Source organism: Triticum urartu, chromosome 3A, assembly GCF_056163025.1.
Source record: "Triticum urartu cultivar PI428250 chromosome 3A, HENAU_Tu73, whole genome shotgun sequence".
Taxonomy (NCBI): Eukaryota; Viridiplantae; Streptophyta; class Magnoliopsida; order Poales; family Poaceae; genus Triticum; species Triticum urartu.
Window position 1 is genome coordinate 5071521 of NC_141875.1, and position 13278 is coordinate 5084798.

General features: G+C 42.4%; 1 protein-coding gene across 1 annotated transcript; it reads left to right on the top strand.

Annotated features, from left to right (window-relative positions):
• Positions 1-3336: 3336 nt before the first annotated feature.
• On the top strand, positions 3337-6411 carry LOC125542243 (uncharacterized). The gene is made up of 3 exons (XM_087514483.1): positions 3337-5388; positions 5458-6284; positions 6360-6411. Exons 1-3 carry the CDS (start codon positions 3352-3354, stop codon positions 6409-6411), a joined length of 2916 nt encoding a protein of 971 aa, XP_087370609.1. The 5' UTR covers positions 3337-3351.
• The last annotated feature ends 6867 nt before the right edge of the window (positions 6412-13278 follow it).

Genomic DNA, 13278 nt, shown 5'->3' on the forward strand with positions numbered 1-13278 from the left:
GAAGACTTAACGACTTTGTTGAACCTATTGTTATTTTTTAAGGTGGCTGTATGCATCTTTCTGATGCAGAGGCCGGGGAGTTCCCTCTTTTCGAAAGAAAAAAAAATCCACTTTATGCTTCATTTTGAGTCAATAAAATCCCACATTGGTGAGTATCAAAAGTAAACAAACACTTGAGTCTCTCAACACAGCCTGCTGCACCCAATGCAGCAAGTTTTTTTTATTAGAGCAAAAGGGCACGCAGCCCCGGTTCCATTGCGAAACAACGAAACCAGTGTGACAAGCATTCACCAATACAGCCCGCAGAGCACGCAATGCAGCAAGTCAAGGATCGGACCGGAAGAATCAGCCTCGGCAGCCAGCTCTTTTGCTATCACCTCGGCAGTCAACAGTTCCTGCCGCATCTCTGCGTTCAACAGACGACTTCACGCTCTAACACTGCTCCAGCCCCAGCAGTACTTCCCTACCCACTTGGCGAGGCGAGGTACCTCAGCAGGCTAGCCACCTCCCCGCCGTCGTCCAGCTCGGACACGGCGGCAGCAAGGACCAGAAAGTCCTCAACGTTGCTCGACGCGAAGAGATAGTGCAGGCACGCCTCCAGGGAGGTGAACCGGCCGTGCACACCAATTCGGCATCGGCGAAGAGTCAGGTGGCGAGGAAGTAGAGTGCTCTGTTCTTTCTCTTGCTCTGCTATCTAGTGTTTGTTTTGCATAGTATACTCTTTTTTTTTTGAGAAACCATGGTACTCTGCTTTGCAGGATTTCGATCGAGTGAGCCAGGAAACGATGTTGACAAACTGTGCCACGTCAGCGCTTACAGCGGGCCCGGGCTTCAGAAATCAGATTAATTACTTTAAACCGGTCATCGGTGTTTATTGAGAAAATTAGCAGGGAAAGAGGTGAATTTTTTAGGGGTGCAAGAAATATGGTGGCAATTCCGGACGAGAACTTTAAATGTGGTCTCCACGGATGTATTTCATGACGTACTTGAACTGAACCTGACCGAGCTTATATATTTCTGAATGGTAAACTGACTCTACTGTTAAACTGAATGAAAATATTTATGAATAAGGGGGTCATGACGGGTCTCTCAAGAGATCATGACTTTTGTCACAATATCTCATATGTTATCAGGTGTGTAGTCATGTATATTCATCACTATTCCCCTAGATAAAGATGTGCATGCCTAGATGGTTATCGAGGAGAAAACAGTAACATCCCCGTTTTTTTTGGCTGGATTTGAAGTGTCCAGAAATAGGGGAATCTTGATGCTTGCATTGATGCTTTTTTGAAATGTTGGATGACTTAAAAAACAATATAATCAGGAGTGCTTTCAGATGTTAAAAAAAGTCTGAATTCTATTATAAAGTTCTTCTTCTTCTCCTTCAGTGTTTCTGAATGGTTGTTGCTAAAACAAAACCATAAGAAAAAGATTTTTAATAACAATATAATGTTGTTAGATTAATTTTTGTTCAGAGATTCAACATGGAGAGTGAAAATCCGTGTTGAATATTTTAGACTGAAGGAGTGCTGCTAAACTTAGGAATTAGGAGGAGACAGAGACCTTGCTGGTGTACAGTACAAAACTTATCTCTAACCACACAAAACACCATGGAAAATCTGTAGCGTTTGCAGGAAGATAATGAACCCTCTTTAAGAAAAGCAAAAATCTGTAATGTTTGTAGGAGCAGCTGGACATCTCAAACATTTGTTGCTTCATGTACTCGTTAGGTCCAGAAGAAAAGAAAAAGAAAAAGAAAAAGAAAAGGAAAAACAAAGCAGCAGCATACGCGCGCATGTTGCTTCAGGAAGCGAAAAGGGGGAAGCCAGAAGAGGTATCAAGCAAGGAATCATGCACTCGTTAGTTGCAAGCAGAGAAGCGAGGAGGAGCCAATTTGCTTTGGCCTGTCTGCACACTCCTGTAGTAGCAGTTTGACGATCCAGGAAGCAGATCGATCGGAGTGACTCGAAATTTCCAATCTCGAGCTTCTCTGCCATCTCGAGTTTCCCGTCTGCTGTCTGCTGTTGAGGTACGCCTCAAAATGCTTAAAAAACGTCTTACATTTTGTGACAGAGGTAGTAATAGCTAGCCACTAACAAACAATTGCATTTGCTGGCTTGCTTTCTTCGTGCCCTCTGAAGTAATTATTCGAGCAAAAGAAAGATAGCGTATATATATTTAGTGCTGGTTAACAATGGTGAAGCACAAAATTAACATGCTGTGCTTGTGTTTGTAGGGGGTGCCAAGATCTTGAATCGATGGGTTAGACTGATCAACTCTGTGGCTGATTTTCTCTCTTGTTCTTCGACAGAGGAATTCATTCTAACTTTCTGAGTAATTAGTAGTACCCATCATTTGAAGATGGATTAAGTTCTGCTGCTACTCTTGTCGCTTGGTCCTGCACGGAGGAATTCGTCATGAGTATACTCGTCTGATGATTGGTTAACTTTGTTGCTGCTTTTCCTTCTTGGTCTGGGACAGACCATGAGTTCTATTCAAGAAAAGGTAAACGTTCTTCTGCATTTTACGTTCACAAAGTACTAGAAATAGAGGTGCTTGATAAGGATGTGGAGTCGGAAAATGCAGCCCCCATGTGCACACTAGTTTTATAAAATGCCTGGTATTACAATCACTCCACTTTGAAATGAATTATTGCTCGACATACAGACATACTGTGTAATGTATAAACATGAGCGGTCACACAGATGTACTAAAATCTCTCTCAGCTACAGGCCTAGAATTATATATTAATTCTGGAAGGGTCTTAAAAAAATTGGTATGTGTGGAATTCATGCAAGAGCAGGACTGATCTCACATTTTACAGTTGGTCTTTTTGTATCTAGTGGCACTCAATGATTGTACAGTGAAGAAGGGAAAAGAAATATGTGATTGTTGTTTTTTAGTTTCTAGTGGCATACTAATTTGAAAATTCTCTGTTATGAACTAATTTGAAAAGCGATATATGGCTGGGCAAACTCAGTCATTTCTTTGATATCTTCTGGTGATTTGCTTCAAATGGTTGTTCAAATACCAACGCCACAGGTGTTCTGAGATGCACCGTCGGTACATATATGCTAAATTAGTATTGCAGATACCAAAGGCATTCTAACTTATTAATGTGTTTTTCTTCAGTCTTTTTTTGGCACAGATGTTCATACCGCTAGAGAGAGCGTATTAGAATGTCTTCCGGGCATGGGCAAGATCATCTATTTTGATGGTTGGTTTGGATTTGGAGCATCCGCTGTTCTTAGATCCATAGCAGAAGTGCTTCCCTATAGGAGAAACACTCCAGAATTATGCTTTGACAAAGTAATTTTTCTAGATTGCTCAAACTGGAAAAATAGAAGAACGATGCAGAGGGCAATTGCAGAGGAACTAGAACTTGACCGCTCTGTAATGTCCATTCTGAACGAGCATGATGAAGATGATGATTACAATAGAGTTGATGAAAGCTCAAGGAATGAGATCGACAGTGTTGGTAAAGTGATTGATCAAACCCTGAGGGACATAAAATTTATGATGATTTTTCTTAATGGAAGTGATGGAGATATTGACGTAGGCCTCCTTGGCATCCCTCCATTTGCAAGATTTGGCAACAACATGATGATATGGACCTTCAATAGGAGACTGATGACCATGCGTCGTGACTATCTTGGAGTAGCAAGCATGCTAAGATATACTCATGGTTTATTTTATTCCTGGCTGCAGATTCAAAAATTAGAAAGATATCAGATCTGGGCACTACTGCATCAAGAAGCTGCTTCAATGGTTTCTCGTGTTCCACGTATGCTAGATTTCGACCAAAAAATGGTCGCAGATTGTTGCCTCTATGAATTATTTCTGAAACATAATTTCCACATCACCACTAAACTTGATTGGGCTACTCACCGTTCCACCTATTGGATATGTGATGGGATTATACAAGAGGACATAGCAAGAGATACCATTGTAAAATTGCGTCGAGAGATAAATTGGAACTGGGATGCTTTGTTCCTTGGAGATGTTATTGGAAGGTTGATGGGGCATTCAGAACTGCCTTTTCTGGTAACCAGAGATGATGATGTCTATGAAGAAGGTGCATATCGTTGGATTGCAGACAAATCAAGGAACAGCAGAATACATGGCATGCAAACTATACCTTCAATGACAACATCTTTCTTCTTGGCACTTAAAAGATCCGAACACCCACAAACTTTACCAAATGGCATGTTTGAACATTCAAGCAAGCTTGGTGTGCTAGTTCTCTATTGTTGTGCCTTCAATTTTGCATCACCTCCGTTCTTGAAGTGTCATAGCCTAAGATTCCTCGGATTGGACCACTGTACAAATGACAAAACTACTGATAGAGAGAATCATACAAGCTGGTTATGTTTGTACAGCTTGTGGGTGTTGGATCTGCGTTACACAGAGTGGAGTGAAATCTTATCCAAGGAAAAGCTAAATCTCATGAGAAATATCAGAGAGCTAAATATGGAGGGAGTCTGGGGCTGGCAGTACACCGCTGAGCTACAAGGGCAGCTATCTAACCTTCAGAGGCTTCGACTAATAAAACCAACATGTCAATGGGATACATCAGAGGATGTTGATAACTCGTTTGTAGATAAGACAAGTATAGAAATACTTGATTTGTCAGGGAACAGTGACATGAAAAGTCTTCCAACAAGCCTATCAAAAGCTAGAAGCCTTCAGATGCTTGTACTTGATGGCTGCAATGAACTGGAAAGCGTTGGTGGGCTTCCTCCCTCCCTCGAATCCTTCAGCATTAATGGATATGGGCCAGCTTCTCAATGGACACAAACTGTTGAGCTACCTCCAAAACAACTTTGTCCATCCAGCACAACAGATAATAAGGATGTCAGAATATCCAAGATCTCCTTAGCGGGCTGCACACGGTTGGAGAATATGTTCTTGTGTTGGCTACCCAACCTGGTGGAATTGGACCTCTCTGGAACGGCAATCAAGATACTTGACTTCAAGACTATGGTGGTGCAAATCCCCAGGCTCAAGCGATTGTTTCTAATTGGATGCAAGCACCTTCGTGCGATAACCTTTTTGGGTGATGGTAGATATAACATAACGCTTGATCTGGAGTTGATGTGCATAGACACACGAGTTGGAATCGTGTCTCCTCGACCATCCATCAATAGAAATAAACCCTCTAGGTTGCAGATGCATGCTATTGTTGTGGATGCGAGGCTTGCTCGCTCGTTGATGGATCTGATCCGCAATAAACGAGATGTTCATTTCAATATCCATGTCACATCCTCACATACGGATGATGGGTGTGTTCAATTTGAAGCAACCAGCAAGGATAAGATTATTGGCCCTAGTGATCAAGAAGCCTTGCAGCATGTTCCGGCAGGCCGGTACAGTGATGTCATTGGCAAGGTTGGCCCTGGTGATGAAGGGAGCTGGCAACCTATTCCAGCAGGACGGTACAGTGATGTCATTGGCAAGGTTGGCGTTGCCCCGATGCAGGCCTTCCCGCAGCCTCCGACTACAAAGTTTGATCGACATGTAGAGATTGCTCAAGGGAGCTTCTGGGTGGATAGGGAATTGGAAAAGAAGGATAATGCACTAGGCGGCCTGATATATCAGTATGCGCAATCACTGCATGTGCACGATGCCTCGGTACGTGCTGTTCTGCCTGCAGCCTATGAGTGGAGCCTTAGGTGGTGCCGCATGGAGAGGTGCCCCAAGTTGGATACCGCTATCTTTTTAAATTCTAGATACTTTAATACATTGGAGACCTTTTGGGCGTCGGATCTCCTAATGACCCGTTGCATTTGGGGTGGAACTGGAAGCGGAATTTTCAATGATGGATTCCACAAGCTACGCCACCTACGCCTACGCTCATGCCCCAACCTCCAGGTCGTGCTTTCAGGGTGGTGCCCCTCCTTTCCTAGTTTGGAGACCCTCCACATCATCCACTGTGGCGACCTCAGCCATGTCTTCAACAGGATTTGGCCAAATAAAGTCTGTCAAGTATCCTTCCCGAAGCTGACCACCATCCACCTACACGACCTTCCGAAGCTGCAGAATATATGCGACGTCAAGATGGAGGCACCTGCACTTGAGAGCATCAAGATCAGGGGATGCTGGAGCCTGCGCCGTCTGCCATCCGTGGGTGCCCGAGGCCAAGGCCAGAAGAAGCCGGCCGTTGAGATCGAGAAGGACGTGTGGGACGCTCTGGAGTGGGACTCCGACCACCTCCCTGACCACTTTGAGACGCCGGTACACTCAAGCTACTACAAGGAGAAGCTGCACAGGGTCTCCGTCCTCAGGTACATCATATATATGCATACTTCCGAATACATATGTGTACTATTAGTTCTGCTCCCGCTCTTGATTGCATTCAGACATTCACTTGCTAAGCATTTTCTGTCTCCGTCTCTCACGTACGTCGCCTAGGTGAACTCGACACAGATGCTGCTGCTGGAGTTCAAACTCGATCGCTTATGAGAAGGCTGGATGGACACTCCTGCTGCTGCTGGTGGTGGATCATACGTTTGGATTGCTATCGTGTGTTATTATTGCTAATGCCACAGGTCAGAGCTTACCGTGGCTCTCGCCATATATCATGGCTTTCAAATAAGAGACGGCCGGACATGTTTGTGCCTGCGTACACCGACCCGTCCGATGCGTGCGTGTGGTTTGCGATTGTGGTGGCTTGTTGTGGATGCCTGCGTGCATCCCCCAGGCTGCATTTTTCTGTGTGGCTTGGATGAGTTTTTGCTTTGCTATGTGTTTGGAATTGCTTTGCGTAGTGCCTGCGTGCATCTACATGATAGCTGCTTGTGAGTGTGACTTATTTGAGAGTGTGTCTGAACAAATGAAACAGCTGCTTGGGTGTGCTGAACTGTGTGGTTTGTTTGTGATGCTTTTGGAAGAAAAAAAAGCAGCAGTTGTACATGCGTGCTGATTGTTGCACTTACCCGGCTCTATGTTTGACTAGCTGCTTGCGAGTATTTTGAGTGTATTTGCAACTCTGCTGCATCACTTAACCTTGCTACCTAAGTACTTTGTTTGTGATGATTTCAACAAAAAAAAAGCAGCTAAGCTATAAATATTTGATGGTTGTTTCCTTGACCAGTCTCTTTTTTTTCGAAAAGGGTGTTCGCCCCAGCCTCTGCATCAGAACAATGCATACGGCCATAATTATTAATAAGCAAAAGGTCCAACACAAGTCTCCAAGTCTCCAGGTCTCGAACAAAAATGAAAAGAAGGCTCACGGAGAGCAAAACAATAGTAGAAAAAGCCACAACCAGCTGGCAAAAAAAGATAGGAACACTAAATGCCTATCCTAACCGCCATCCAAACCGGTTGAAAATATCCCGTGCTACCATCTCCCATTGGGTAGATCCAGTAACCAAACGCTCCCTAGCCTCCCTCGGAGTGAGTAGCGACCACATACGGATCAACGCAATGGCTGTGAAGATAACCTGCAAAAAATGAATATTTGTTGTTCTGTTAAAGACCAAATCATTTCTGCAATTCCAGATTACCCATAACAAAGCACAAACTCCTATACGAATGTGTCTCGCCGTGTCAACATCTATCCCATCAAGCCACGCCCCAAATAACATGGCGTTGGAATTCGGAGGAGTAATGTTAAATGCTATGTTAACCGTCCGCCACATAATTTTTGCCAGAGGGCAATCGAGAAAGAGGTGTTTGATTGATTCATGTTGGTCACAAAAGCTACATCTCGTAGAACCTGTCCAATTGCGTTTTGATTTTCAAAGGAACTTTGACTTTCCAAACATGTTTCGATCGGGAATCGCGCTAGAGTTGATAACATCCAGGTACATGGATTTAACGGAAAACTCTTCATTCTTTGTTAGTTTCCAGCACAACTTGTCGGACTGTTGAGACAACTGGACATCCATCAATCTTCTCACAAGATTGAGCCAGGCTTCCCAACGGCTGCCTACTAGCGTCCTCCTAAAATGAATGTTGAGCGGAGTAGACTGCAACACTGTTGCAACGTAAGCGTCTCTACGCTGAACAATGCTATACAGATATGGATATTGGAGTGCTCGGGGCGTCTCCCCTAGCCATGTATCCTCCCAGAATCTCGTAGCGGTACCATTTCCAACTATGAATCTTGTTCCATTGAAAAAGAGCGATTTAACTCTCATCAGCCCTTTTCAAAAAGGCGAGTCAGTCGGTCTCACTGTCACCTGGGACAATGTTCTAGAGTGGAGATACTTGTTACGTAAGATCTGAGCCCAAGTGGCCTCCGTCTCGACAGAAAGGTTAAACAACCACTTGCTAAGAAGACATCGGTTCTTCACCTCCAGGTTTTCCATGCCTAGACCCCCTTGGTCTTTCGGCCTACAAATTATATCCCATTTAGCAAGTCTGTATTTTCGTTTTAGCTCATCACTCTGCCAGAAGAAATGAGATCGATAGAAGTCTAGCCTCTTCCGGACTCCCATGGGAATCTCAAAAAAGGAAAGCAGAAACATGGGCATAGTTGTGAGGACCGAGTTAACAAGAATTAATCGGCCTTCGTATGACATTAGCTTGCCTTTTTAGCAGCTCAGTTTCTTCTCAAATCGATCCTCAATACACTTTCATTCTCTGTTGGTTAGCTTACGATGGTGAATTGGTATACCTAAATACGTGAAAGGTAAAGCCCTCAACTCACACCCGAACAATTGTTTAATTGTACGCATCTTGGTCGTCATTAGCTCTTCCAAAACAGAACAATTCGCTCTTATGGAAGTTAATCTTTAACCCATTCAATTGTTCGAATAAGCATAACACCAGCTTCATGTTTCGCGCTTTTGCCAAGTCATGCTCTGTGAAGATGATAGTATCATCAGCGTACTGCAGGATGGATACATCTCCGTCAACTAAGTGCGGGACAAGGCCTCCTACCTGGCCCGCCTCCTTAGCCCTTCCTATAAGAATTGTCAACATATCGACCACTATGTTTTAAAGAATAGGTGACATCGGATCTCCTTGCCTCAGTCCTTTGTGTGTTTGAAAGTAGTGACCTATGTCATCATTCACTTTAATCCCAACACTCCCTTTTTGCGTGAAAGAGTCTACCTGACTTCTCCAGGCCTGATCAAAACCTTTCATACGCAAAGCTTGTTGAAGGAAAGGCCATTTGACCTTATCGTACGCTTTCTCAAAGTCCACTTTGAAAACAACTCCGTCTAGTTTTTTCGTGTGGATTTCATGAAGAGTTTCATGCAGGACCACAACCCCTTCTAGGATTTTTCTGTTCGGCATGAAAGCAGTTTGGGACGGGTGCACCACAGTGTGCACAATTTGCGTAAGCCTGTGCTTCCCGACCTTGGTGAAAATTTTGAAACTTACATTAAGAAGACAGATATGCCTGAACTACTCGATACGAACAACCTCTGTTTTTTTAGGAAGTAAAGTTATCGTTCCAAAATTTAATTGAAACAACTGATGCCCTTGACCAGTCTCTGTGTGAATGATTATTGATTGATCCACTTGTGAAGTCTGTGGTGCAACTTTTGTATTTTGAATGTATATTTGGAATTACTAGTGTTTTGTTCTCTTGTTCTAAGACAGCAGGTTGTGGTGTTAGTATGCTACTGATGATGACAGTGATTACAATTTACAAATGTACACACCGACAGTAAAGATCTAATAGACACACTCTGAAGTCTGAACCCAGCAAGTGCTATATATGTTTCATAGAAGCTTCTGATAATCTGATTGTCAATGCTATTAATTTAACTCAAGAGTGATACATCATGTAAAGTGCCGTTAAAATACAATTTAGTGTAGCAATATGGCAAAAGTTTCCTAGCAAAGGTCACAGTGAAGTCTAAACACATGTCAGGTTCCAAGAGTTTGCTCGGTTTATGATTTGAGTGTTTGCCATGCATATGTATCTGAGCAAGTGCTGTAATATCACAGAAGCAGTTGACCTGGTTGTGTGTGCCTGAGTGCAACAACCTTGGTGCTTGTGTGATTTTTTTGCTATGCCTGTCTGACCTTGAATCATCGACTGAGCTGCTCATGAGATCGGTTGAGGGATTCAGAACGTCTCAGCCTGAAGTGATGTTTGTTTTCTGACAGTAGTTACAGAGTGCCAATGCATTCACCACATGTTTAAATCTAACTAACAGACTCAGAATCCAGCAATTCCTATTTCACAAAAGCTTCTGACTGCCAATGTTACTGATGTAACTGAGAATAAAAATCACATAGTAGTGCCAAGAAAATTCAACTTAGTACAAATAAGGTAACAATTTGCTAGCAAAAGACCACTCTGAAGTCTTAACGTATGACATGTTGTAACAGTTTTCTGCAGAGTTTACTCGGTGTATGACTGGTGTTGGCATCACACACTCCTTAATCCTTATCGACCTCTATGGATGTATTTGAACTGTGTTGTTCCCTAGCACTAACGATCGAGCTATGCGAGAGGAGGAGGAAGTCTGACAAAAGGTTTTGTGCTGCGCACAGAACTGCAGCTTTTCTCTGCTTTTTCTATTATTTGTAGCGAGCTCAAATGGCTTAAATACCAGGAAAATGCCCACATCTCAAGCCAGCCTACTGGTCGTGCCATCACGATGCCAAGCTGAGATCGAGCAACTACTCTGCCCGCACAAACCGTAGCGATCATGCCATCCCATGAACTGGTCATGTGAGCAAAACTAGCTAACCAACTAACTAAATCTACTGACAGACTAGCTAACTGAAACTACTGAACCGTACGTGAACATGCGCACGCTGCCGGTCCAATTATTCAGAGAAAGAACAAGATGTTTGCTAGATCATACAACAGATTAGCTATCAAACTGAACCAGACCGAGATTATATATTTCTCAATGGTAAACGGATTCTACTGTTAAACTGAATTTATTTCTGAATGGGATATCCATACGTACGGTGGTCATGACTCATGAGGGGTCTCTGAAGAGCTCAAGAGATCACGCCTTCTGTCATAACAGAAGGGAGACTATCCCATATTCCAGGTGTGTAGTCATGTATATTCATCACTGTTCTGTTAAATAAATATGTGCATGCATGCCTAGATTGTTATTGAGGAGATAACAGTAACACCCTCATTTATTTATTTATTTTGGCCGGATTAGAAGTGTCCAGAAATAGTGGATTCTCGAAGCTTGCTCTGATGTTCTTTGGAATTGTTCAATAACTTAAAAAAACGAAAAACCTTTGCTTTCATACTTTAGAAATAATCAGGAGTGCTTTCAGAACTTTGAAAGGCAAGACGTGGTCTGAATATAATTATAAGGCCAAGTTCAGAGCTTTGATCATAAATTTCTTCTTCAATGTTTCTGAATAATTACAAAAAATTCAGAAGGAAATTCTTTTTAATAATAATATAATGTTGTTAGATTGATTATTGTTCAAAGATTGAACTTGGACAGTCAGAATACGTGTTAATATTTTAGACAGAGGGAGTGCTGCTACCCTTGGGAAGTTAGGAGACAGAGACATTGCGATGTGTTGCCTGCGTCAATAGACCTTACTGTACAAAAGCTATCTCCAGAAGCACAAAACACCATGGAAATTGTAGTGCTGGAAAAGAAAAAAAGAAAAATAATCAAGCTTGTAATAGAAGCTGCATCTCAATTATCTTTGGAAAAGAAAAACAAAAAAGAAAAAGCAAAAACAGAGCAGCAGCATACATACGTTGCTTCATGCTTTGGCAAAGCGAAAGGGAGGAAGCAAATGTCCATGCATTCATGAAGCTACCATGACAGTATGGGGGAGGTATCAAGCAACGTATTTTGCACTCTTTAGTTGCAAGCAGAGAAGATAGGAGGCAATTTGCTTTGGTCTGTCTGCAACTCCTGCATTAGCAGTTTGACGACCGAGGAAGCAGATCAGAGCTTCTTGTCTGCTGTCTGCTGTTAAGGTACACATGTAGTAGCTAGCTAGCTAGTCACTAACAAACAATTTCATTTGCCTGCTTGCTTTCTTCGTGCCCTCTAAGTTATTCTTCCAGAAGAAAGTTTTGAGTATATATGTAGTTGAGTAGCACTACTTGTTAACGATGGCAAAGCACAACCATAACATCTCGTCCTTGTTATTGTGTTTCTACCATGGTTTTCAATTTCAGTTTCAGAAAAATTTCAGCACCAACCGAAATCACCGAAATTCAGTGAATTTCAGTGATTTCAGTTTTCATTTCAGTCAAAGGGCTGAAATATTCACTTGAATTCAATTGAAATTTAAAAAATATTTGAAAAATATTTTGGAAAACATTTGAAATTATGTGTACTACTGAAATTGTTGAAATATTTTGGCCGAAACGTAATATTTCAGTGTCTGCTGAAATTAATGAAATTCAGTGAATTTCATCGAAATCCCACTGAAAGTGAAAACCATGGTTTCTACTCTGTAGGTGGTGCCGATGGGTTAGATTGATCGAACTTGCAGCTGATTCTCCCTCATGGTGTTCAACGGAGGGATCCATCTTCTGATTCCTGGTTCCTGAGTACTTCTTCTGGTCATTTGAAGATTTGTTAAGTTACACAGCTGCATTCGTCTCTTGGCTGGTCTTGGACAGAGGAATTGATCATTAGTCCGGTCCTCATCAGTTGATTATGGATTAACTTTGCTGCTGCTTTTCTTTCTTGGTCTTGTGAACATCATGAGTTCTGTTGGATACGAGGTAAGCACTCTTGTGCATTTACGGTTTTCTCACTAGCTAGAGCAGTACACACACGCGCGCACACAGTTTTCACTCAAGAGGCGGTGGATCATCATCCCGGGGAATCGGAAAATGCATCCTCACACCTAGCTAGTTTTCTAAACATGCATATAATCGCTTCACTCTTAAATGAATTACACCACATTTTTATCCGAAAAAACTCCACCTACGAACATCATGTAATATGTAAAACATTAACCGTCATACTAGATTCTCACTGGGTAGGGTCTTGGACAGAATTTATTTAGTTTTTCTTCTGGAATGCATGCAGGGCGTATAGTGATGCTCGTTGGTTTTGCTGCTTCTTTTTGAGAAACCGGGTTTCGTTGCTTCTACTTGCACGAGAGTAGATATTGAGAAACTGTCTGCTGCCTGTCGAGCTTCACTCGCCTGCTGTGTGTAGAGATACGTACATACTAGCTAGCAACACAGTTACATTTCTGGCTCTTTCTTCATGCCGTCTGAATTATTCTACCAGAAGAAAATGTGTGTGTATATGTACTTGACTACAGGTACTGGTTAACAATGGTGAAGCACAAAACTAACATGTTGTGCTTGTTGTTGTGTTTGTAGGTGGTGCCAAGATTTATTAAGTTTTGCAG

Coding starts and splice junctions, on each gene's coding strand:
- LOC125542243 (XM_087514483.1), top strand. CDS start 3,352: ATGCAGAGGGCAATTGCAGAGGAACTAGAACTTGACCGCTCTGTAATG. Junction 5,389..5,457: donor ACAGTGATGTCATTGGCAAG/GTTGGCCCTGGT, acceptor GTCATTGGCAAG/GTTGGCGTTGCCCCGATGCA. Junction 6,285..6,359: donor CACAGGGTCTCCGTCCTCAG/GTACATCATATA, acceptor GATTGCATTCAG/ACATTCACTTGCTAAGCATT.